Below are 26,692 nucleotides of genomic sequence, written 5' to 3'. Positions count from 1 at the left end.
CTGCAGGAAGGGAGAGTCCCCACTCTGCCAAAACTGCATGGTTCTCTCCTCCAAGGCTGCCGCGTGGTTCTCCCTCTCTCAGGGCTGCAGGAGTCTCCACTCCGTCAAGGCCGCGTGGTTTCTCACTCAATGGCTGCCTTGTCCGTGTTTAAATCCCCGCGCCAATCTTCTTCTGCAGCCCCATTTCCAACTCCTCCTACACTTGGGCACACTTGCCCTCAATCTGCTGTCTTCTCCAGCTTTTCTGGTCGCCATCGTGGGTCTGGGCAGGTGTCACCCCATGTCATGGAGCCAATCTTCTCCCAGCTCCCACGCAGGCGCTGTAACTCAGGGGACCTGCCTCCCAGGTCCCATCTTGGGGGGAAGGTCCCTTTCCATCCCCCTGGCCTTGAGCATGGCCATAGCTATTTAGCATATCTAAGTGACCAGCCAAAGGCTATAGGTATGCTAAATGACCATGCCATGGATTAGCTGCAAAGGTGCCCTGCATGTTCTTGCTCTGTGTGCCCCTTCCCCCAACTCACACCTGTGGGGGAAGGGGTGAAGACACCTTAAAATCTCCTGGACACCTTGAGTTCTGGGCCCCATTTCAAATGCCTATTTGGGGTACCCCCTCTTGGCTGCACCCTGTAACATCTTCACCTGGGGAGGGTAGCCCATGTTTCATTCATGTCTCTACCTCCAACCAGCTCTGGGATTGGGTCTTGGTTTCCTGTCTGCAGGTCAAGGTTCAGGGTTGGATGGTGAATCGAAAACATGGCAAAAGATCCAGGTTACCAGGGATGATTTAAAAGAGAAAACAGATGATAAAGTCTCACCCCTGGCATTCTGGCATGTTATGACTGGACAGTAGCAGTGAGAACATGCACTTTTGGTGAGCATATGCTCACTTCCCCATGACATTGCACCGTCAGCCTTGCTAGCCACAGGGCTGGATAATCTTTTAATATGACGTCAAACCTCAGTCACTGAAGTGTGAACTGGCTATGACTGAGCTGAAGCAGGGATCTGAAAGATATGACCACAGAGGGATAAGTTTTGTCATGAGAGAGGGTAGTTAAAAAAAAGAGTAAAACAAGCAAAACAAGGAAGCCAGGCTTGGTGGGTCCAGTGGGGTGAAGGGTCTCAACCTACAAGGTCATCAGGATCACTATCAGGACACTGGAGCCCAAAGAGACCTGGGAGGGCAGAGAGCAGGAGCCATCAAGGAGAAGCCCAACAATTTAGCAGTTTTGGAAAAACTGTTCTTAATTAATTGGGACTGTTTTTCCTGCCAAGCTCAAATTCCAAGTGACACCAGAGATTTGCTTCTCCCTGGACTAGGCACTGAGCCGGAGATGTAAGTGGTGTGTAGCATGCCCTCCTCCGAACTCACATGGCATTTTATTTTTACCATTTCTAGACTTATCCATTGTTTGCATGTTTACGTAAACGTGTTCTATCATCCTTTCCAAGAGAATGTCAGAGCCTTGAAGGTAAAGCTTCACACATTTGATTATTTCTCACAGAGAAGTATTAACTGCAATTGTTTGAAACACCAAATTTGTAGTCAGAATCACTTAGATTTCATACGTCCTTTGTAATTTTGACATCTGCTAAATTACATCTGTGGAATGGGAGCGGCAGCCCTGACCTATGGGCTGTGGCTGTTTGGATGGACTTCCTTCCACAGTGTGAAGGGCCACTGGTTGGATGCCCACTGATGTTTCTCTCTCCCATCAGTGTTTCTCTCCCTCTCTTGCTATCCCTTCCTTCCTCTCTCTCTAATATAAAAAATAAAACATTTATAAAAATAACATAAAATCGGAGAGATAAAACACAGTTCCCAGGATTCAAGGAAAAATTAAAACAAAGTATTATATATAAGATAGAATGACCCCAGACATGCTGGGGTCAAGATGCAAGTGTGAGGACAGGAAGTGTGTATGACATACATCATACGTGCAAAAGAAGCAACAAATTATTATTTTGACACACACTTTTCATTTTGCTGAGCAGAGGTTAACTGAACAAACAATGTTTTTAAACCCCATTAAAATATTATCAAGGGTATAAGCAAAACTTCCTCCTTTGGAACCTTAATTTTGAGGGCTGTGTTCCCAGGGGAACCTCTGGCTTCCTACCTGTAATCAGGTCCCCAGGTCTCTGAAGCCAGAATAAAACTGCTCAGTGCCCCGGCCCCACCTGGCACCAGTCACAGGCAAGAACACAGTCTCCCTCCTGCCAGCTGGGATCAGAGCCTCGGGGCAGAGCCTCCCACAGCTCTCAGGTTCTGCAGCTCAGGGAGAATTCTAAGGCCACCCCAGCCCTGGTCCTCCAGACAGGACAGAGACCAGATGGATCTGCTATCAGTCCCTTCTTCTGTGTGGGCGGTACAACCAGTTAGTTCTCTGAACAACTGAGAAGGGTCAGACCCAAAGGAACATCAGGCTGAAGGAGCGTGAGTGACTGGATCTGGAATGACCTTTCTCTGTCGTCAACCTCGGGTAGGAAAGGCTTGGAGAAAGGTCCCCCCACCTTTGCACTCTGTCTCACTTGACTGTGAGGTGACACCCCAGGCACAGCTGGGCTGCCTCAGCCTGTGAGGGGGCTTTCTCCAGAGACTGGGCCCATTCTGGGTGACCTTGAGCAGAAAGCAGAGTCAGAAGGACACAGTAAATGGACCAGAGTGAAGATCTGGGAGACTCTTGAGCTCCTCCTTGGGCAGCATCTGCTCCCACTGCACAGACCCAGAGGCTACTCCAGGGTGTGGTGAGAGCAGGCCCAGGGCTTCCAGAAACCCTCTCTGCTGACGTCCACTGCCTGCCTGTTTGGGTCTAATTCTCAAGAATAGGGAGGGGACAGGGGCAGCCTTCTCTCTCTCTGTCTCCCTCTCTCTCTCTCTCTCTTTCCCTCTCTGTCTCTCTCTCTCTCAGTGACCCTTTTCCTTTGTTCCCACAGAGTGCCCTAAATGAGAATGGTAGGTGAGAACTCCTCTGTGGCAGAGTTTATCCTCGCAGGCTTAACGGACCAGCCGGGACTCCAGCTGCCCCTCTTCTTCCTGTTTCTGGGCTTCTACATGGTCACTGTGCTGGGGAACCTGGGCTTGATAACACTGATTGGGCTGAACTCTCACCTGCACACCCCCATGTACTTTTTTCTCTTCAACTTGTCCTTCATAGATTTCTTCTATTCCACTGTTATCACCCCCAAGATGCTGTTGGGTTTTGTCTCTAAGAAGAACACCATCTCCTACACAGGTTGTATGACTCAGCTCTTCTTCTTTGTTTTTTTTGTTGTCTCTGAGTGCTTTATCCTGTCAGCAATGGCATATGACCGCTATGTGGCCATCTGTCACCCACTGGTATACACAGCCACCATGTCTCCCCTGGTCTGCTTGTGTCTCCTCTTGGGTGTCTATGGAATGGGGTTTTTTGGGGCTGTGGTCCACACAGTGTGCATGGTCAGACTGACCTTCTGTGACAACCACCTGGTTGACCACTACATGTGTGAGATCCTGCCCCTTCTTGAGCTCTCTTGCACTAGCACACATGTGAATGTGCTGGTGGTTTTCGTGGTTGTGGGCATCAATGTTGGTGTGCCCGCTGTTACCATCTTCATTTCTTATGCCCTCATCCTCTCCAGCATTCTCCACATTCGTTCCACTGAGGGTAGGTTCAAAGCCTTCAGCACCTGTGGCTCCCACATTACTGCGGTTTCTCTTTTCTTTGGATCAGGAGCATTCATGTATCTCAAGCCATCTTCTCTTCTACCCATGAGCCAGGAGAAAGTGTCCTCCTTGTTCTACACCACTGTGGTGCCCATGCTGAACCCGTTAATCTACAGCCTGAGGAACAGGGATGTCCAAGCTGCTCTGCAGAGAACCTTGAGCAGAATGTGGTTCTATTGGAGGAAGGGGAAATCTTAGGGAATGGACATTCTTCCTTCCATAGCTGATGCGGGTTCCAGTGGTTACATGGAGGAAATGTTAACTCCTTCTCAAGCTAGTTTATCCTTCCCATTTTAAGCACCTTTTAATTTTTATTTTTAAAAAGATTTTATTTATTTTTAGAGACAGGGAAAAGGAGGAAGAAAGAGAGAAAGAGAAGACACATTGACATGTGAGAGAAACATCAAACAATTGCCTTTTGTAAGTACCCTGCAGGGACAGAACTGCAACCCTGGCATGTCCCATCCCTTTGAATCAAACCAACAACCTTTTAGTTTGGTGGCCCAACACACTGAGCCACACTAGTCAGAGGTGCATATTTCAATTAGTTTGTTTAAGTGAGTCATCTGTTTTCTGCTGGGGCCCTGATTGATATGCTCTCCAGTAAAGGGTGGAAGAGTTCTGTGACTCAGGTTTGTAAATCCACAGCCTCCTGGTGCTGTGTCAAAGCAGGTAGAGTTGCTTTTTGGTTTAAAAGAAAACTGTAAGGGTAAATATTTTTGTGAAGCAACAACATGTGAAATGCTGTGAAAAGACTTCTGAATGAACAAGACTCTCTTTAGGAAAATCGTCTTCTTCTTAGAAAAATGAAGTTTGCATGGGTACATTTTTGCCCTTGGGTTGGTATAGATCGGTAAAAGTGAATTCAAAAGAGCGAGAGTGCAGTGAGAGAATTGTGCTTTAGACAGGACAAGACAGATGGACAGCATTGAACTCGCGTGACTGTGGCAGGGGGAGGAACAGAGCAGCAGAAAGACCCAGAAAGAGCAGAGGCTAGGGAATTGGAGGGTGTGGTCAAATCTGAGCTCCTAGCTTTTACTCTGCAGCTCTGTGCCCTTAACCAAGTAGCTTGATGTCTCTAAGCATTGGTGCTTTTATCTTTAAAAACTATGTTGCACAATTATTAAGACAAGTAAATGCTAAGTGCTCAGTAAGTTTCCCCTTCATCCCTGCTAGATCTTCTGCCACAGACGTAGTGTATGAGCACTTCCATGAACTTATCATATGAACCTGGGACAATTGTTTCACCTTTCTGTGCTCATGCCTCCTTCTATGAAAAATGATTATGCTCAATCAGATAATTTCTGCATTTCATTTAATACATATATCTGTATATTGACTGGGTAGTACATGTTCATTTAAAATTGTTACCCAAGAGGCCTGGTCAGTATGGCTCAGTTGGTTGGAGTATCCTCCCATAACCAAAAGATCGCCAGTTTGAATCCTGATCAGGGCACATACCTAAATTGCAGGTTTGATCTTTGGCTCAGGCACATATAGGAAACAACAAATTGATGTTTCTCTCTCATGTCAATGTTTCTCTCTCTCCCTTCCTCTCTTCTCTTTCTCACTCTAAAAGCAATGCATAAATGTGCTCAGGTAGGATTTTTAAAAAATCATTCCCATAGAATAATCAATGAAACAAAAATTTCCCTTTACTCCAGTTTTCTGGGTCCCCCAATACCTCCCACTGGGTCCACCAAGGTTGCCTGTAACTTCTGTATTTTTAGGCAGTCTTTGCATATATGGCACCTGTGCATACATACATAGGATCCTGTCTTTGTTTTCAAAGTCTTTGAAAAGCTGCTTTAAAATGTATCTGTTGCTGAAAATGAATTATACAAGGAGGCAATGGGGAGGGTTACTGTGATAAAGAAATGAATACAAAAGCAGGAAGGATGTATGTGAATGGTGGTGGGTAGCCCAGAAGAGGGAGAGATAAAGGAGTCCTGGGAAAGCAAGGGAGCCTCAGCTCTTGTTCCGAGCTCTTGCTCTGCAGCCCAGAGTGTGGCTCAGAGCAACAATTGGTTTTTCTGATGCCTGGCCTCCAACTCCATTTTTATGACTGTGTAAAATTCTCCATAGGATGTCTCTATCTAATTCACGTTTTATTACTGTATATTATTTTATTTTTCAAATTATGAATAATACTTGCTTAATATACTTATTCACTAAATCTTCCCATTTTTCTCTAATTAGGAAACACCCTTAGACAGGAAATCACTGAATTAAACAAGATTCTTTAATTTTATTGCAAAGTCCTTCTAGAAGGTTGTATTTGCACCCTCACTGGCAGCATAAACATATCCACATGGTCTGCTCTTGGCCAGCACTTGGCAGAACTTGTTACTTTTCATTTTGGTTGTGGTGTTGTCTCCTCCTTTTGAACCTTTTTTGTTCCTCTACTTTATAAATTACTTATGATTCTAAACGGGTAAAAAAGAGGAGAATTGCACCAAAATTGAAAACATTTTCTTCCTCCTTTTCCTTCCTTGCATACTCGCCTTATTTCCTAAATGACTTTCCTTGACTTGACCCTATTTCTGGTAAACTTTTTCATCCTGGGAAGGAAAGATACTCAGCAGCCCTTACCTCAGTGATACTCCATTTTGAGATGCCTTTCTGGAATATCTCTCCTCTACCTGGGATGGTTTCAGGGCCCTGGTTCTGTGCTCACATGGCACACTGCCCTTCAGCTACTACGCGCTCATTTATATTTCTGTGTCTACCTGCACCACCAATTAGACTAAGTTTTCTGCCTGCAAAGTCCATCTTGATATATCCCCCACACCTAGCACAGTGCCTGACATGTGTAGAGTGGGTGGGTGGGGACATCCAGGTGTTGGATGCAAGAATGAAGCACCTGGTAGTTTAAGAGTTGACTTACTAGAGGGACTTTCCTGTTCTTATTTTCTGGCAACATATTCTTCTCTCCCCCCCCCCCAAGTGCAAGGATAGACACATGCTTGGTCCCTACTATCCCATGATCCCGATGCCTTGTTTTGATCTTGCTATATTTCATTTGTGATCCCCAAGTCTAGGCACTTGTCTCCAGGCAGCTGTAGCAGGAAGCAGATCCTATCTTAGATCTGGGGATTCCCCCTTAGATTTGGGGTTAGAAACCCCAACCTGCCACTCCTTCATATGGTAAAATGTATGTAGTGTTATATAAAATGGTTAACTTATACAAATCTAAGTTTCTATCCAGCTAAACATAGGGCTTCAAAGGAAGTTTATAAAACCCCAGCAATTGAGCATTCATTGTGTGCTCCCCATTGACTAATAGTCCAGTGATGACACACTGAAGAAAACCTTGTACAGTGAAAAAGTGAATCCTTCATGTATGCAGTTCCCATTTCCCCCAGAGTACCAGAGCCTGTGGGCCTGCATGGTTGTGTCCAAAACACAAATACACTTAGAAGAGTGTCACCAAGACCATAGTCTGCCTCTTCTTTGCTGGTTTTCCAGGGCCCAGGACAGTAAACCTTCCTTCCTTTCAGAGCAAACTTTCCTCTTTTTTTTCCCTGACAAATGAATACATTCTATATCTTCTCAGAATTGCTTGTAAGGACATTTGAGAAGACAGTTTTGGAATTTTGCAACTTGCTTAGTTATTTATTGGGAAAGATTGTTTTTTTTTATTCATAATTAAAAGAAATCATAAGGCAATATTTTGAGACTATGAAATGTCTTGTTCCCTTTCCATGTTTCACACTCTGATTTTAGCATGCATCGATATCTGGCCCAAATCAATAACTACTCTGAGGGTTGAAAAATGGGCTTTGTAACTGTAATCAATCCTGTGTGATTTGTTACTTGGCATTCTTTCAGGAAGAACCTTTCTTCTTCTGTATGTATTTATTTATTTATTTTTAAATCCTGAACTCATGCATTCTAATTTTATCTAATGGGTTATGACTCCTTATTGTCATTATTTACTTTGGTACTCAATTTGCCCCTGATTTGTCTACTGAAAGCCTCTTCACACTGGTTCCTATCTCCTTCTAATACATCACAATAGATCTTTAACTCTTTGCTACTTTTGGCAAAATGCTTTTTAGGCACATCCTGTACTTTCCCTGCCCCATTGGTAGTTCTATGTGGAGACAAATGGAGTTAAAAACTAGGACATAAATGCTGGGTGGGATGAGCTGTATGAAATGCAATTCTGCAAGCAGGCATTTATTCAAGGGGAGAGTAATCTGTGGTTGTAAATCACTCATTTACGGGTTTCTCCTTGAAGAGGTGTATTTGCAAGGAGTGATAACCCTGCTCTCTGTGACTGGGCCAGTGGGAAGCTGATGGTGATTCCTGAGTATCCCCTGTGGTCCTCTTCTCACCATCTTTACCTGTTCATGTGACAGTTCCCACCAGAGCTTGGGGAGACCACAGGAAAGGAAGAAATGGGCTGTGGTTGGAGGAAGTAAAGCCCCAGACTCTGGTGTGCATGGTTTCACTGTAGACGCCATTCAGCCTGGACCCTTAAAGATATGACTGCTTGTCCCACTTGTGTCCTTCACTCATGTCCTACCTTGAAAGGCTCAAGTGTTATAAGAACATGTAAAAGTAAAGACCAGAAAATATTTTTTAAACTCCCTAATTTTTCCACCTAGAGGTAAGCACTCTTAGGATTTAATGTATATTATTTTAGCATATTTTTATTTGTGTGTTGTTGTGATGGCTTAAACATGGTGTCGCAAACTCTGTGCATATGTGTGTGTGCCCGCCGTGTCAACAGCATATAGGTGTGTACTGCACAGATGGGTGTGATCCTGTTAAATAGAAGTTTGTAACTCCTCTTTTCATTCTGTAACACACTGTAAACAGCTTTCCATGTGATTAAATGCATATGAAAATCATGATTTTTAATGACTTCTCTTATTGTGTTTAAACCTGGAAGATGAGTGGAAGATGAGTGGAATGAGTGAATTGTTTGATTTACTTCATGGAAAGACAACCCTGTTTCCTTCTTTTTTATTTATTTAATTTTTTAATCCTCACCTGAAGACATTTTTCCACTGCTTTTAGAGAGAAAGAGGAAGGGAAACAGAGAAACATCAATGTGAGAAGGAAACATTGATTGGTTGCCTCTTGGACTCACCCAGACTGGGGATCAAAACCCACAACCCAGTCATGTGCCCTGACTGGGAATCAAACTCTCAACCTTTCAGGTACAGAATGATTCTCCAACTAACTGAGCCACATGGTCCACAGCTACTTCCTTCTTTTTAAGGAGCTTTTTAACAGTGATGTATTCATCTGATGTCCTGAATTCCTTTCTATATTCTAAGAGTGGCTTTCTCTTTGATTTCTTAGGTGTCAAATTTTGCATATTCCTCCCACTACCTTAATTCAGGTTTCCTTGTTTACAGTCCCATCCTTCTTTTCCATGCTTTACCAAAATTCAAAAGGCAAGTCTGGAGCTGTAAAATCTCTCGTGTTTTGCTCACCATGGACTACAGTCAAGTCCAGACTCTGGTGCCAACCAGTCTGTGCCCAAACTGTGATTCTAGCTTTATGTTTGCTTTGTACTTCACGTTCCGTAGCAGGGGAGAAGCCTTCCTAGGTCCGAAGCAGGTAAATAAAGGAGCAGCCCTTTCTCTTCCCTCTTATTCTCCAAACTCTACCCCAAAGGGCTGATGAGAAATTGGGAGAATGAATTTATTGTGTGGCTCAGTGTGGTCCATCCCCCTGCTATGGCCCTCTCCGAAGTTTGAGCTAGGACAGGCACTTTGTCGGGTCCCTGCCCATGTCTTTCATTTGCAACCCCTACCCTTTGTAGAGAAGACCAACCATTGTCCAGTTCAGTTTAGACCTGGATTCATAACTTCAGTCTATGTCATGTACTATAGGGAATTACAAGGTCCCACTGTGGACAGACATCCAAGCTAGGTCTTCCAGTCAACTTTATCAGCAGTAAAGCTGACATTTTTTTCTATCTGACTTCTGTGTTTAATTTCTCAATTGATTCTGGACTCATAAAAAAGTAGTGATATGATTTATTGTCACCGCTAATTCAGCACAACCGTCCCCTACCCCTCTCTGGCATGCATACAACGATTCAAGTCTCCCTATCACTTGCCATCCCCCAAATCTGCAGTGCTTTTCTCCCTTGCGACCTTTTATATTTTGTTTGTGATTCCCTTTGCTCAGAATGTCCTGATTTCCTCCACTTGTAAACCTCTACTTATCATCAAGATTAAAAGCAAATGCATTTCTAAAACCATATCTTAAAACATATTGTCTACTTCCATAATGACAATGTAATAATCAGAGACTGTTTCTGAATAAAAATCTAGCATGAAATAACCTGTTATAAAATAAATACACACTTTCTATAATACTCTATAAATATTTTTTAAGAGTAAACTTATTTTCCAAGTTTTACAAAGCATGTGCAAAGCTATTCCATGTGTTAAATCATGGTGGTGGTGTTAAAAACATTTTTTAAAACTATTCCACGCTTTGATTTTATTACAATCCTCAAAGACAATAAATAGAACACATGAAAAATAGAACCCTAGCCCTGGCTCAGTGGGTTGAATGCCAGCCTGCAAATCAAGGGATCACCGGTTCGATTTCCAGTCAGGGCACATGCCTGGGTTGCTGGCCAGGTCCCTGGGGGGGCAGGTGTGTGAGAGGCAACCACACATTGATGTTTCTCTCCCTCTCTTTCTCCTTCCTTTCCCTCTCTAAAAACAAATAAATAAAATTTAAAAAATAGAACCCTACTGTAACATTGACCAACTAATTATACACTAGCTCTTAACCATTAATAAAAATAATTATTGTCTTAGTTCCTTCGATGTTTATTATTATTATTATTACTATTATGGGTATGGCTCACATTGCATTTAAAAAGCTAGCCAGATAATTCATTGAATGCATTCCTGTTTACCCAGCCTAGAAACTTAGTCATTCTACCAACCAGCATAATTTGGCTTATTAAAGAAAAGAGGAGTCATCAAAGAGCGGGCTGTTTTAAAAATTTTGTGCAGGAGTGTAAAGAATGGTCTCTGAAATTAGGAATGTTTATCTGTTTTATCCTCCAAACAACATTTCCTTGGAAGGGGAAGATTGTTTAAAATAGAGCAGAACTCGGGGGTAGGATGGGTTATGCCCTTTAAGAAGGCAACTTTGGCAGGTGTGCCTGCCTTCATCACAGGGCTATGAGAAAGTTGCCCCATAGGCTGGAATGATTCCCCATTCCCACTCCCTGCCCACAGCCCCCTGCATCTCCAGACTCTATTATACCACATCCAGGGCTGTTACTGCAAACAGCAGGAGTTGATTCTGGTTAATTTTGGACAAAAAAAAGTGTTAATTGGCAAGAAATGGGACTTTTAGTTCACAGACTCTTAGAGCAAGCGGAGGAACCAGCTCTCCGAGCCAGGAAGGGTTTAGAGGGAGCCAGGTGGTGGAATTGCAGCCAAGTTGCACCACAGACCCAGCTGGTCAGGCTGTGCTGCCCACTCCCACTGGTCCCACGGACACCCACCCAACATGTGTCATCGACTGGTAGGTCCTTTGTCTTTGCAAAATGAAATGGAAATTGTTTCTGTTTCTTTGTGTCACTTGTCCCACAGCCAGTGTCCTGCATGAGAATATGGCTAGCTGAGTGCAGGTCTTACATTCTCTGGACAGATTTCACAGGAGGGGCCAAGTCCTGACTCCCTCCGAGGCTCATGCAAGACCAGATTCCTAGGGAGGTTCAGTCCTTCCCCGGCGCAGATGGAGGTTCAATGCTGGACAGTCACAAACAAGAATCTGTTTTTATCCCTACTTACATTTTAGTTTGAACAAGTATTACCCCTGCTTGCTTTTTAGTTTTAAATATGAATTGCACTTCCTCAGGGAGGCCTTCCCTGACTTTCCAGACTTAGTAGGACACCCCGTTAAATGGTTTCATAGCACCCCAAAACCTCTTTTAACACACTTACTGTATTCCTAATGAGTTATCTGTAGGCATCTGCTTAGTCCAGGTTTCTCCACCTAGGTTATACATTTGAAAGGTCAGGAGTCATGTTAGTTGTGACTGTTGCTTTATTCCTAAAGCAAACCACAGGGCCTAGAATGTGGTAAAGCCTCTCTCCATATGTGTTTGATCTTCTCTATTTCTTATATTTCTAATTTATAGTCTCTCCCCACCCCTCTTCAGCTGATACTGACTTCTGGATAATTTCTTTAGATCTACGCTCCAGTTTACTTAGTTTCTCTTCACCTGTGTCTCATAGACTGTTTAACATATTCAGAGAGTTTTTAATTTCAACTATTATGTTTTACTCCTAAAAGTTATATTTGATTTTTTATCTGCCTTCTTAATTTTATTGTTTTTAATTGTATTTTCGAGTTATTCTTTTTTTTCTTTGAGCACATTAAGTACATTTATTTGTATTCTGTCCCTGATAAGCCTAGTAATTTTGCAGGTCTGGCTCTGTAGCTTGTGGTTCATCTTGCATGGTGATTCTCTTTCCTATCATTTTATTTTGTTCTTGTCTAGTGATTTCCATTAAGAGCTCATGATTTGCCCTGGCTGGGCATCTCAGTTGGTTGAGCATTGTCCTGTGCTCCAAAAGGTTGCCTGTTTGATCCTCAATCAGGGCACATATGTAGGTGGCAGGTTTCCCTGTCGGGATGCATATGGGAAGCAACCAATCAATGCCCCTCTCTCTCTCTCTCTCTCTCTCTCTCCCCCCAGCCCCCGCCCACACACACCCCCTTCCTCTCTATCTAAAACCAATTTAAAAGCATATCCTTGGGTGAGGATTTAAAAAAAGACAAAGAGTTCATGATCCTTGAATGGTTACCTGGAAAAAATTATTTGATACCTGGATTTAAATTTTATTCTCCAGAGAGGAGTTTGGTTTTTTCTTTCTCTTTTCTTTTCTTTTTTCTTTTGTTACATGTATAATATTAATTGTTTTATCTGAAACACGGAGGTGGTTAGAAAGTCATAGGGGATATTTTTTCTTTTCCTGACCTTCTACAGCCAGTGCCAACTCAGACTCCTTCTTTGCCTTCTTCTGTGGGGTTTTTTCTTCCCCTAATGTAGCCATGGAAGATGTTTCCCTTTGGGGTTCAGTATGCTGAGCCAGTAACGGTTCCAAACGCCCCACCTTTTGAGTCCCAGACTTTCTCTCTCATGTCCTGCATAGACAGCCCAATTAAACCCTGACTTTGAGCCACAGGGACGCCACTAGTTCCCCAAGGGCAAACCCAGGTTCACTGCTTGTGCTTCCCTCTGGATTCTTACTTTTAAATCTTTTCTCTTTTGCTCTCTTGAGAATTCACTTTGTTTCTGCCAACTCAAACACGAACAAATAAATGACTTTTATATCTTATCCAGAATTCTCAGTTTTGTTCTTTCAGTAGAGATTTTCTGAATACAAAATTTGTAAGATTGCTGGAAACAGCTGCCCAACCACAAATAACTGCTATCTGACTTCTAACACCAAAAACTGGTTTCCTGGTTTTTGAACTTTATACAAATGAAATCATTGAGTATGATTTTTGTGGTTGGCTTCTTTTGTTCCATAATAGGTTTGTGACAATAGGTTTATAATAGGTTCTATGCTATTAAGTGTCATAGCTACATTGAATTCTATTTTCTTAATATCCTATGATTTATTATCTAGTAGCTAGTGTTTATAATTCTTTGCTTCAGGGTTTTGGGCTACATAAAACCAGAAACAGCTTGCTGTTAATGCTCTACCCATTTTTAAAGCCTAATTTACTGACGAGATAATATTGGTTGGCCAGGGAGAGTGGGTTCAGTTAATGAGAACTCAGAGGACAAGGCAGGTAAAGACAGAGATTCCCATGGTCGGAACTGGAGTGGACGTCAGTGGGTCTAGGAAATAGCAGAGGCCAGAGAGTCTGAGTAGCTACTTACACTGATTCCAGGAAGGTGACTACATAACTTGTTATCCGAACCCAGACACTTAAGAGTGATAGGGTGTGCTACTAATAATTATAGTGATAGGGGATGAAAATCAGCCTCAGTGGAAACTTATAAATGCAGTTGCTCATGCGTCTTTGAATGTTTCATAAAACATTCATGTAGCAGATCGTAGGGGGAGCAGCTTTGTCACTGGAGGATCATGGGACTGGAAACTTCAGGTATAACCCCGTTACCCCCAAAGCCTGCACATATCTATAAAGTAAATTGATGCAGGTGAGTGTGTGTGCTTTCTTACATATCAGTGTCATATTTTGACCTTCTCATATATAGCAAAGGCCTGTCTGTGGCCCTTGGCAGAGCTGAGAGCAGACGGCAGGGGCGGGGGGGGGGGGGGGGAGTGTCTTCACTGCTCTGAGCAGCTCGAGGTGCTAGAAGCCTGTTGTCTGAGGTGCTCTTTCTGTAGCACCTACAACTCTGATCTAACTTTTTTTTGTATTATTTTCAAATCTCCCTTTGAAAATTTTGAAATGGTGGCCAAAATAAGTTTGGAGCCACCCTTCCTTAAAGTCAAGCTCAAGTGTCCAAGTTAATGAAAGAGAGGAAAAATGAGGTCCCCAACCTCACACCAGAAGTCCTGAAATCCCTGGAGTAAAAGGAAACTTTGAATGGCTCACCAGAGTCCCAAGATGCTGGGTAAGAATCATCATCCTCGCCCTAAGCAAAGAGTGTAATATCTTCCCTGCAGGGACAGTCTGAAAAATTCCTAGGGGAAATGGCGCCTAATGAGGTCCCGAGATCACCAAAGAGCATCATCGAGTTCTTCATGATATGCCAGCTGGGGTTCTGGAGAAAATGAGCATTGCTACTTTTTCTCCTGAAGCCAATGCAGACCATCTGAGAATATCCACAGGCAGAAATCTTGGTCTATTCCTAGAGCACCCGGAGACTGGGGTCTGCAGAAGCCCCAGTCCTCAGCACCAGGGGAGTCAGAAGTGTTGACACGAGGCTGTCTGCTTCACGCACTAACACCATTCTCTCCGGTGGGCTGATGGAAGAAGAGATGCAGGTGGCTCAGCACTGAGGGAACCAGGAGGAAGGGAGGTGAATGCCTGAATCCCATCTTCTCTGATGAGTTTCTTGTAAACCCATAACCAAGAGGTCTGGGGTATATTGATCCCCTCTCTGCTCTCAATGCTGACTTTGAAAAGATGAAATGAAGGGGCTTAGAGGAAGAAGGTAGGATGAGCAGAGACAGCAAGGGACACTGCTGGCTTTCTCCCCAGAGGGTGGGTGGGGGACAGGGCCCCATATCTGGTGGGGGAAGGAGGCAGAGGGTGGGTGGAGACAGTGGGGTACACAAGAGCTCTCAGCACATCCTGAGGCAGTGGGCTTCAGGTTGTACTCCCGGCTCCTGGGCTGTCTTTCTGAGACTCCTGGAGCAGCGAACGCAGGTATTCAGTCTTCTCATCTCTGAGGAAGGGACAGAATTCTTGCCACACATGCTCATAGACTCTAGCCGAGATTCAGGGTCAGCCGAGGGGCACTGAGACTCAGTCACAGGCACATGACAGTGCTCAGGTGGGGGGCATCAGGGAGTGTTACTGAACCAGCCTGTGTGCCCGATGCTTCCAAAAACCAAAAGTCAAAACATCAGGGTTTGATGTAAGTAAGGGTTTATTGATCGAAAAGGTACCAAGCAAGCAGATGGGAGACCTACTGGTGCCTCAAATCCATCTTGCTTGATAGACTAGGCAAAGGGTTTTTAAAGGGCTAAGGGGAACAGGTGTGCAGAAGTGCTGGTGGGGCGAGTGTTCTTGGAGGACCTTGGAACTTGGCCACACATGGTGAAGGGACATCAACACCAGATCTTCCTGGACAACAGACCAAGTTCCAGTTATGTCCTGGTCCTTCGGTTCTATGGGGTGGGGCAGGGGTTGGGGGCTTTGGTTCCAGGTGCAGCTGGAGGCCAGAGTTCTCCCATCTACACATGCTCCAGCTGCATGACTTGTGGTTTTGGTCTGTGGTCTCTGAATAACAACTGAGCACCTCATCAGACAGGGGAGAACCATTTTGAGCTGGTTTCACACTTGTAGGAAGCAAGGTGCAAAGGAGGGCAGCCAGCTCCATCTCATCTCTCTCATCATCCATGCTCCTGCCGATCATCAATCGATGTATTTTTCCCTTGTTTCCACAGAGCGCCCCTCAGAAGAGAATGACTCTGAGAAACAGCTCCTCGGTGACTGAATTTATTTTTGTGGGATTCTCAGAACAGTCAGAGCTCCGTGTCCCCCTGTTCCTCCTGTTCTTAGGGATCTATGTGTTTACCGTGGTGGGCAACTTGGGCTTGATCACCCTAATTGGGCTGAATTCTAGCCTTCACACTCCGATGTACTTTTTCCTTTTCAACTTGTCTTTTGTAGATCTCTGTTACTCTTGCGTCTTTACCCCCAAAATGCTGAATGATTTTGTGTCAGAAAATATTATCTCTTTCTCGGGATGCATGACTCAACTCTTTTTCTTCTGTTTCTTTGTCAATTCTGAGTGCTACGTGCTGGTAGCCATGGCGTATGACCGCTATGTGGCTATCTGCAAGCCTCTGCTGTACACGGTCACCATGTCCCCCCAGGTCTGTGCTCTGCTGATGTTCAGTTCCTACGTGGCAGGGTTCTCGGGGGCCATGGCCCACACTGGAAGCATGCTGAGACTGAGCTTCTGCGACTCCAACGTCATCAACCATTACCTGTGTGAGGTGCTCCCCCTCCTGCAGCTGTCCTGCACCAGCACCCGGTCCAATGGGCTGGTGTTTTCTGTTGTTGTTGGAGTGGTCATCTTGACATCTAGCGTCAGCATCTTCATCTCTTACGCTTTGATTCTCCGCAGTATCCTCCATATCCCTTCTGCAGAGGGAAGGGCCAAAGCCTTCAGCACATGCGGCTCCCACGTCCTTGCTGTGGCTCTGTTTTTTGGGTCAGGGGCATTTACCTATCTAGCAACCTCTCTCCCAGGGTCTTCGGACCAGAGCAAGTATGCTTCCGTCTTCTACACCAACGTGGTTCCCATGCTCAACCCTTTGATCTACAGTTTGAGGAACAAGGACGTTAAACTTGCCCTGGGTAAAACCCTGAAAAGAGTGCTTTTGTGAGGGTTCTGTTTGTATCAGTTAATTACTGGGAAGCATCATTGTATCTTTTTATCTACAGATGGGGGGATTTTCATTTTTTCTCTAATAGGGTCTTCTCTCCACTTTAATAATTGGAAGTCTCTTGTTTATTCTCTTCTTGAGGATGTGCATATAATAGTATATATTTTATACTACATAAATGGGTTCATTGCATGCAATTTAGCATCGATTAAGTGGCTATTACTTACTTGACTCAAATGTGGGCCCAAGAGATGAGTAAGACGAGGCCCCATGCCTTCCGTCCTTTTCTTGGTAGGCTGAATGGGCTCATCCAAGTGACACTTCTGGCTGGGAGGTGGGGCAAGTGGTGATATGAAGGTCCACGAGAGTGAATGTGGTTTTCTGCAGTTATGGGAGCAGCCTTGGACCATAGGTAAGATCGTCTCCCAGTTCCCAGGGAGAGTGCTTGTCTGGAAAGGTCATAAATCATCTCTTTCATACACATAAATATACACAAAAGAGAAGGCTTCACCCAAGAGCCCCTTATGTGATCTGAAAATATTTTTTTATTTTAGAGGGAGAGGATGGGGACAGAGAGAGACAGACAGAAACAAAGAGCGACAGAGAGAGAAACACTGGTGTGAGAGAGAAATATTGACCAGTTGCCTTCTGTACTTGCCCCTGTTGGGCACCAAACCCATAACCTAGGCAAGTGCCGTGCAACATTTTGGTGCACGGGATGACGCTTCAACCAATAGGGCCACCTGGCCAGGGTCTGAAATGTAAAGATAAATCGAAGCTAACATATTTTGTTTCCAATTTTAGAACTCTTTGGCCTTGGGATAGTAATCACGGGGTAAGCAGTCTTGTAATTGGGTCAAGTTGGGGGCTCTGGATAGTAAGGCTGAAAGCAAAAGAAGAACAAAGGAGAAGCTCCGTGGATGTATGTGAGTATGTCACCTGCTACCTCTATCCTGCCCTGAAGGTACACTATGGGACATTTGGAGAGATCCTTCTATTCTTTACAGTAAATTTAGACTTTACTGTCTCTAAGTGTGTGTGTGTATGTGTGTGTGTGTGTTACAGTTAGAAGAATCAGGGAGAAAGAAGAATCATATTACACTCCCCGCTGGCAGGGAGACTTGGAAGGGATCCAGATTTTGAGTGCCAAAGGTTACTCTGAACTGCTCTGCTGAAGGCGCTCTCTTCTGTGTGGGATAGCTCCAATTTTGAGGGATACTTCCCCAAAAACTGCCCCTTGCGTAGGCAGGAAGGTGAACCTGGGACCAGACCAACCCATGTGGAGAGGAGGGGGGTGAAGACTTGTGTGGTCAGAAGAAGGGGACCCACTCTGAGCAGAGGCTAGAATGTGGGGTGTCCTCACAGAAACCCTCTGTCAAGAGTATTCATACTTTTTTTGGATATGAGGAGAGTTGTGTAAAGTACTGAGTTTATGCATTTTGCTTTGCTTGTATTTCTCCAACCTTTCCCTAAAACTGGATAGTTTCCAAGTGTGTTTCCAAGGCAGCAAAGGGCAACAAGGGCTTCCTCACACTTACCACCTTGAGGACACACACGTGGAAGGAGCAGCATCGTACTGACGAGAAGGTAGTTCAAGGGTTCCAAGGCTACTGTAAGGAAGGGGTTTCATCACCAAAAAGCACGTATGTGGGAAAAAGAAAGGGTTGCAACCCCAGATGAGCAGACATGGCAAGCCACGTGTGCGCTCTCGCCTGGGTGCCAAATGGAGGGGTGCTTACATGAGGGAAAATAGAAGTTGAGGCAAGGGGACATTAGAACCATAGAGCTTTATTAGAAATGGTTCTTCCTGCTTGGTTCTTGGATGTAGCGTTTTCACAATTAGGCAGAGTGCCAGGGCTTCCATTAAAGCCCTACAGCCTCCCACAGACTCTCCCAACTGGTTGTTTTCTTAAAGTTTCAGTTAGTCTTTATCAGTCTCTACGGCGTTCAGTCACGACGAACACAGTGCTCACACACCCCAGATTTGTTCTCCATCAGGAACTAGATCCCCACTCACCGCACTGGTTTTCTTTTCTAACCCGGATGCCTCGTAGACCTGACACAGCACAAAGGGTCCAGCTCCCAAATCTCCATCTCCTTCTTGCTCACTTTGGCCGAGCCCCACACATAACACCCGAAAGGACAATGCCACTGTTGGCCGAGGGACCCATTCCCTGCCCCAGAAGCATTTTCTCAGCCCACATCATCTCCCCATGTCACAGATGGTCCACTGCCTGGGACTGTTGGTTATCCTCCCTCTGGCAGGTACCTCCAAACACTTCTCTCCTTTTCCAAGACAAACAACACCTGCCTCACTCCTTAAACCACTTTGTTTTTGTCCCCCCCCCCCCCCCCCCCCCCGTTTGAGCTGTGAAAAACAGAGCTGCTACGAACTTTCGGCCTGAGACTCTCTGAGTGAACATAGTGGTGTCAGCCCCGAGGGAGGGTCCTCCAGAGCGTGATGCTGAACTCCCTGGGGGGCTCACAGGACTTCACTGAGCTGACTTCCTGGAGGTCAAACCGACACCACCACACAGCCCGCAGGCCACCAGCCCAGCCCACCCCACCATATGTCATATTGTCGGCCCAAACTACCCAAGGCCTGCCTAACCTAAGACATTTACCAGGCAGGATGTTCCAAGGGCTTGCAGGTTTCCTTCTGGAGCCAAGCCGGTCAGACCTTTCTTTATAGCGTGCAAGCGCTGAACATCTCAGACCTGCAGAGTCAGCCCTTTATGGCACAGGTTTCATGTCTCTGGGATAAATGCCCCGGGGGGTTGTGTTGCTGGGATGTGTAATGACAGCATGCTTTTGTTATTGTTGTCTGCTTTCTTTCTTTTTCCTAATGCCATACTGTTTTCCAGAGCAGCTATATCATTTTACATCACCACCATCTGTTGCGCGTGGGTCACCGGCCAGCAGTGACCACGGAACGCTGTGGATGGCTCGCTGAAAAAACACTCGAGAAAAAACACATGCACAGAGACAAGACTAGTTTCTGTGCGGAAGTAGGGACAAAATGGCCACCCCCCCTAGTGGGGAGCGCCCTGATTTACCGTCCATACCTGCTTTTATTGGGCTCATTTTGCATAATAATTCAGGTAAAGTACAGTACTTATCAGGGGGAAGTAAGGAACTATAGAAAACAAGGAACTCTGCCGGTCTATTCGGGGTCAAAGAGCTGTAAGACTTTGAGGAACATAACTTCCTCCTTGGACCCCTCTCATTCAACTGAGAGCATTCTAAACAAAGAAGGTTTCACAGTAATTTACATGTTCTTTCTTAGGCCTGATCACCCCGGGAATCCGCTCTTTTCAGCACACAGCTGCACCACCCTGTCATTGTTTCAGGCTTAGTTGGGGAACTAAGGCAACCAAGAGATAAGGAGTTTTTCTCCCAGATGATGAGAACTCAGGCTCTGTCAAAGCCGAGGAGCGAGGGTCCATCACCCCCTTTTGCTGCAGCCCCCCAAATCCTTCTTTTGGGAGGCCTCCCAAAGTGATCGTGCCTGTCTTAGGTCATTCCCCATGTGGGGAATCTTACCCGTCTTTGGCTAACCAACCAAGCTTTTTGGGGTTCAGTTATGAATAAAGCAGCAGAAGCAGCATTCCTGCCAGGGAGACAAGCCCTTGTCTCCTTGCTAGCTTACGGTTCCAAGGGCGTTCCCTTACCCTTAGCCTACCGGGGGTTTCAGCTTCTGATACCAGTCAGGGCGGTTCCCAACAGCCATCAACTCGTGAGTGACTGGTTTCTCCACATCCTCACCAGCACGCAGGACTGACTGTCCTTACATTTATTTTAAGGGTTTCTGATATGTGCGTCAGACTATCTCACTATGCTTTCAACGTTTCCATCCACTTCTCTGCCGTCTGTACGTCCTCCTCAGTGAAACACCTGTTCATGTCTGTCGCCCATTGTAACAGGGCTGTTTGTTTTCACTGCCCCGTTTTGAGGAGTTTCAAACCTTCCGACACTGCCCCCTGACTGAATACATGGTTTGCAAATATTTCCATCCAGTGTGCGCTTTGTCATTTCATCTGTCACAGAACCTAGGTTTTAAATTTTAATAAATTATAATTTATTCATTTCTTTTTAGATAGATCACATGTGGGGGGTTGAGTCTAAAGTCCCTGTGCCTGGCGCCAGAGCCCCAGTTTTTCTCACAGAATTTTCCCCAGTGTTTTGCACTTCACGTATAAGCATTTTATGTGCTTATATGTAAGCACTTGGAGTTAATGTTTTCATGAGCTGTGAGGTGTAGGTGTTTACGTCGAGGGCTTTTTGTTTTGTTTGCCTGTGGATATCTGATGGCCCCACTCCCACTCAATGGAAAGGCCATCTTTTCTCCTCTGAATTGCTTTGCACATCCTTGCACATCTGCTAAAATTAGCTGGGCTTCCTTGTTTGGGTCTCTTCTCTGTTCCATTGACCGACCTGTCTGTACCTCTGCCAGCATCGCACAGAATTCTTGGCTCCATAATAACTGTTAAAATAGGGGAGGTTTTATTCTGGTTTTGCAAAATTGTTATTCTAACTCATTTGCCTTTCCTTGTAAGTAGTTTTTAAAAGAAAAGTGAATATTTTCACTTTTAAGAGTTCTACAACTTGTTATTTTTTTTTTTCATTTAACAGCCCATCATCAATACCTTTCCATGTCGGTACCTATTGATCTGTTTCATTTTAAAAGTAAAAATAAAAATGAACCAGAACCCAAATCCATAGTGTTGCATTGTACTGATGTACAGGAATCTACTTAACCTGGTCCCTCTTAATGACAATTTTTTCCTAGTTTTCTATTATTATAATAAGTAACGTGGAAATCAATAATCATATTGCACGTGTGTTTGCACACATGTTCCCCACGTGCTGCCATTTGACTTTGCTTGTAGTATAGGCAGAGATCAATTTTGTTTTTAACGTCCTTCAAGTGTCTCTGAGTACTTCCAAGGTTTCAGTTTCACAGCCCCGCCCCGCCAAGTCCCTAAAGAACGGATGGAGCCCGCTCTGGGGCCGGGGAGCAGCTCTGGGAAGCCTGAACTGGGCGTCTAGGGGGATTACCAGTCCTCTCCAGAGCCCAGAAACGGCCAGCGCCAGCCTGGGAGTCACGTGGAGGGAATTCTAGCCCATTCCTGGCAGCAACCCAAAAACATTTTCAAATTTCCATTCTGCTGTCGGGGTCATGCCCTGCCAGCTGGGAGCTTCGTGGTGAATGCCACGGGCCACCCGCCCCGGGCGGGGAGACCCGATCCTAGGTGGACTCAGAGGAGATCCGGTGTCCGGGTGGCCCGCAGAGCGCCCTCGCCCTCGCCAGCCCGGGCGTTGAAATGGGTCCTGCTGGCTTTCGTGCCAGTTGTGGGGCGTCATCTGGCGGCCACTTTATGTAGTGTCTTCCCTCCGGAGCTCCTGCAAAATATGCAATGGATGGGATGTGGCCCTGGTGTCAGGGGCCTACTTCCAGAAGGCCGGAGACCTTAGCGGGATCATCCTGGTGATGCCAGGTCGTCAGCCGCATCATCTATTCGCTGAGCTTAAACATCCAGGGGTTTCCATCGCCGCTCTCCCGGGCTAGGTTATGAGGCTGCCGGGGTTGGGGGTCGACCAGCACGCCGGTACCCTGTGGGACTGACAGGGGTGTCAAGGGTTAAATGGAGAGGATTCCAGCTCCCGGACGCCTTCCCGCAAGTGCTCTGGCTGTCGGAGGCGCCTCCAAGGAGTTTTTCCAAGTTCCACTTCAGAGACCAGACCTGCTCCATCCCGCAGGATGGTTCGGAAGGGCGTCTCCAGAGGACGGGACTCCCACTAATTTTTCCTAGTCCCGCTCTGGACAGGGGAACCAGCACGGGCTGGACGGATAAATCTGTGTAGAGAGCCCATCCCAAGTGTGGGTGTGAGTGATGCCCGGTGGTCGGGACTTCCCCACATATTTCCAAGTCCCCTCCCTGGAGCTGCGGCCCGGCAGTATGGCCGATAAGATGAGGCCGGCAGGGGACTTGCACGGCCTCTTTGTCTTCTTTCCCACCATCTAGTTCTGGGGCAGGACTGCAAGAAGGCCAAGCCCCCAGGGCCCAGCTGTGCGCTCCAGCAAGCCTGTGGATCCGGGCACTTCCCTGTGCGGTCCGTGCGCTGTGCTGCACGCCACCTGGCGGCCACTTTATGTAGCTTCTTCTCTAGCTCCGGTGGAATGGCAAGTGGGATCCAATCCAGCCCAGTGTCTGCGACAGAGCCTGGGAGGCTATCTGCAAGGACAGAGTCATTCTGTTACAAAATTATGATGAGAACTTTCAAGATCTACTTTCAAGTATGCAATACACCATTATCAACTATTGTCACTATGCTACCCCATGACTTACTGCCATCACCCAATGGGCTCGTGAACAAAGTGGTCACGGTGGTAGGGATGGAGGTCATGCATAGGCTCAGCAACATGGACTTCCACTCACCAGGGCAGACCTGGCTTCACCCACCGCGGCTGAGACCAACACTGAGTCCCCAGTATGGAGCTATAGCTAGCTCCAGCTAGCTACCTGGTGGCAGGGTGACTGCACTGGAGCCCTTCCAAATGGAAAGGGCAGTGTTTTATTCTTACTGGAATACATGCTTACTCTGGATATGGGCTTGCCTCCCCTGCACACAGTGCTACTGCCAGAATTACTACCCATGGACTTGCAGGGTGTCTTATTCACCATCCTGCTATTCCACACAGCATTGTTTCTAATCCAGGAACTCCCCTCAAAGCAGAGGGTGCACAGCAATGGAGCCATGCTCTGGAATCCACTAGTCTTGCCATGTCCCCCACCAACTGGCTTCATGGTGAAGCAGAATGGCCTTTTGAAGACTCGGCTACAGCGCCAGCCAGGGAGCACTACCTCATGGGGCTGCTGCCAGGTTCTCCAGAAGGCTGCACAAGCTCTGAAGCTGTGTCCAGTCTGGGAGCTGTGTTTCTGATAGCCAGGCTCCATGGGTCCGGACATCCAGGGTGGATGGAGAAGCGGCACCACGCCCATGTCTCACAAACTCTATGTTCTGCTGCCTGAAGGACTGATTTACAGAGGGAGAGAGGCTTCCAGGAGGGGCTACACCAGTGATTCCATTGAATAGGAAGTCAAGGCTGCCACTTGGCCATTAGGGGCTCCTGATACCTCTGAATAAGCAAAGAAGGGGGTTACAATGCTAACCCCACCTACCAATGGGAAATCAGACCCTGCTCAGCAGTGGAGCCAAGGAAGAGTGTGTCCGGGCTGCAAGAGACCTGTTCGGCCATCTCCCAGTATAACCACATCCTAGATCAAGGTCGGTGGAAAACTACAGCAACCCCACATGACTGTATTTGGAGACAGTGCCTTTGAAGGATGTAATTACCTTAAATGAGTCCTCAGAGTGGAACCTAATCCAATATGGCTGATGTCCTTGTAAGAAGAGATCAGCACGCAGACACGGGACACAGAGGGAAGACCATGTGAGGACACAGCAAGAAGATGGTTATCTGCAGGCTGAGGAGAGAGGCCCCGGGAGAAAACCAACCCATCAGACATCATGATCTCGGGCTTACAGACTCCAGACCTGTGAGCAAATAAGTTTCTGTGGTTTAAATAACACAGTCTGTGCAGTACTTTGTTCCGACAGCCCAAGCACACTAATCCAGTGACCATCTCATCTTCTGGGCACTCATGTTTCCATTATAAAGCCGGGCCTGGTTACAGGGGCTCTGGAAAAGCAACATCCCCCTACCACTGTCCATGGGCACGTATGCAATAACAGAAATGCAGTGGGGTGGGGGGGCATAGTGTCGCTGTGGGTGTAAACACCACTTGTGATGAGTCCCATGTGCTCTTGGTTAATTCCTCCTCCAGGCCCACATCATTGTCACAGTGCTCATGGCCAGGCGGGCAGGGAGAATAGGGTGGTCATTAGGCAACCAAGTGAGGTCCGCTTCTTGTCGTCCAGCGGACAGGCAGACTCCTTCTGTGCTGCAGGGGAGCCAAGCCTCCTACCGTTTCCCTCCTTCCCCCCTGCCTCTAAGTGCAGAACTCAGCACATCTCCGTGTTACTGACGCCCGTGAGCCCCAGGAAGAGTTTCATTACCAGTTGGAATGAAACAGTTTCACTTTCCCCATGGCGCAGGACGGTAAGCACCAACCATGGAGTGCTTCCCTCAGCGTTAGGGGTCCCCTGCTTTATCTCTAACCAACCATCAGTGCAACTCATCAGGGGTCTCTGGTACAGCAAAGACCACTTGCCCCTCATCACCAAACACTTCAGCGACCAGGTCCACAGCCCAAAGGGTTATGCTCTGCATCTGGCCAGTGAGCTTGCAGAGTCTTCCCTATCTTTTTTTCCAGAGCATCGTGACCTTGCCAACCTCCAGGAGGAGAGGGAAAGGCCAGATGGTGTTAACCTATTCCGAGAATGCAGGACAAGGCCCCCTAGCGTGTGGCCTATTTTCCACAGCACAGATGCGCCCGCTTTTGCCAGAGCTGTAGCTTTAGCAACAGGAACATAAATAAACTTCTTCACTTTGTAAAAGATAGAAAATGTTCTCTGCCTGCCCGAGGGAGGCAGTGCTGTGAGTCGGCTGACCTTATTTCAAGAAAATCTGCTCAGCCAGCAAGGTATCATTTATACAGCAAACACCTTAGCATCAGAAGACGGTTTCTAACTTCAGAAACACCCACAGTGCACACTGAAAAACCAATTACACGTTTGTACAACAGTGTCTCCCACGAATCAGACCAAGCATTACTCACAAGGTTCCTTTCACTTCTTTTTCTTTCTTCAAAGCAAATTTTTAGCCCAAACTCTACTAGGTATTTTTTAAAATAGAAACACAGACCCAAAAGGTTTAATGAGGCTCACTCCTGTTGCTGTGGTTTCCTTTCCCGAGTCTAGGCAGCCCAGCCGGGGCTCACGTTTGTTGCTGTGATCTTGCTCCTTCTGTCCTAAGCCCGTCTTTGTCTCACTGTCCCCAGCTTCAATAAACACACTCTCAAAAGCCCCTGGACTCTGTGTTGAATTCTTTCCTACACAAAGTCCAGAACTCACACATCCCAGACAGTGAGGGGCCAGACCTGCCTCCCCCTGGTCCTTCTCCCATGACAAGGCTTGTTCTCTCTAAGGCAGGAAATCCCTGTCTCCTGCCCCCAGGAGCCCATTAGAATATTCAGCAGTCCAACTTTTTGGTAAGTTTTTATATTTTATAAAAAGTATAATCGGGGGTTCCCAATAATTTATTGTCAAGGTCAGAATGAGGGGCTGCAGATGGCAGCTGAATGCCAGGCATTGCCTCTGAAAAGGAGGTGGGGGGTGGGCTGCGGAGACCACGTTATGCCACCTCTCACTACTAGAACCAGTAAGTAGAGACAAGGATTAAATCTTTATGGGCACTTTATTCAGATGCCAGGGATCTGAGAAGACAGCAGCTTAAGTACGCCCAAAACTGTCTTAACATTTCATCTCCAGTTATAAAGAAGAAAAGGGTAGGCATGGGGTTTGGAAAAAAGGTTAATCAGATAAGAGTTGCCTTCAAGGACAATTTTCCTAGTTTTTCTTTATCTGGCAGTCAATTCTCTATCTTTCTCTGACTTTCCCCTCCCTGGAAAACAATGGCTCAGATAACATCTCCCTCATTTGCAGACCCCCCCCCCCACCCCCTACCAAAGGCAGAATTGCTTGTGACCAGTTCCTGGAAAATCAGCTTTCCACCCGCATTATTCACTTAAGTCTATCAAGGAGAACTACAGCTAAAACCTCTAGCTCTTAAATTCCTCTATCACCTCCACGGCACAAGCCGTGCCTGGAGACAGAAGGTGTGGTGGGGAGTCACTTGACAAGGGTCCCAGGCAAGCCTCCCACGAGTGGAAAACAGGAAGACTGAGCCCAAAGGTGGCAAAAGCGGCTCAAGGTCACACCGCTTCAAACTGGTGGAGCTCAGGGGGCTTAGTGA

General features: G+C 46.2%; 2 protein-coding genes across 2 annotated transcripts; both read left to right on the top strand.

Moving 5' to 3' along the window:
* The first annotated feature begins 2,030 nt into the window (after positions 1-2,030).
* Positions 2,031-3,907, top strand: LOC114510216 (olfactory receptor 145-like). Its single transcript, XM_028528887.2, has one exon. The coding sequence runs from the start codon at positions 2,951-2,953 to the stop codon at positions 3,905-3,907; it is 957 nt and encodes a 318-aa protein (XP_028384688.1). The 5' UTR covers positions 2,031-2,950.
* An 11,472-nt stretch (positions 3,908-15,379) lies between these two features.
* On the top strand, positions 15,380-17,107 carry LOC114509930 (olfactory receptor 8B4). The gene has a single exon (XM_028528528.2). The coding sequence runs from the start codon at positions 15,757-15,759 to the stop codon at positions 16,750-16,752; it is 996 nt and encodes a 331-aa protein (XP_028384329.2). The 5' UTR covers positions 15,380-15,756; the 3' UTR covers positions 16,753-17,107.
* Positions 17,108-26,692: the final 9,585 nt, after the last annotated feature.

The sequence above is a fragment of the Phyllostomus discolor genome, chromosome 13 (genome assembly GCF_004126475.2).
Source record: "Phyllostomus discolor isolate MPI-MPIP mPhyDis1 chromosome 13, mPhyDis1.pri.v3, whole genome shotgun sequence".
Lineage (NCBI taxonomy): Eukaryota > Metazoa > Chordata > Mammalia > Chiroptera > Phyllostomidae > Phyllostomus > Phyllostomus discolor.
Note: the sequence above shows the minus strand (reverse complement) of the source record. Positions and strands in the feature narration are given on the sequence as shown.

Coding starts and splice junctions, on each gene's coding strand:
- LOC114510216 (XM_028528887.2), top strand. CDS start 2,951: ATGAGAATGGTAGGTGAGAACTCCTCTGTGGCAGAGTTTATCCTCGCA.
- LOC114509930 (XM_028528528.2), top strand. CDS start 15,757: ATGCTCCTGCCGATCATCAATCGATGTATTTTTCCCTTGTTTCCACAG.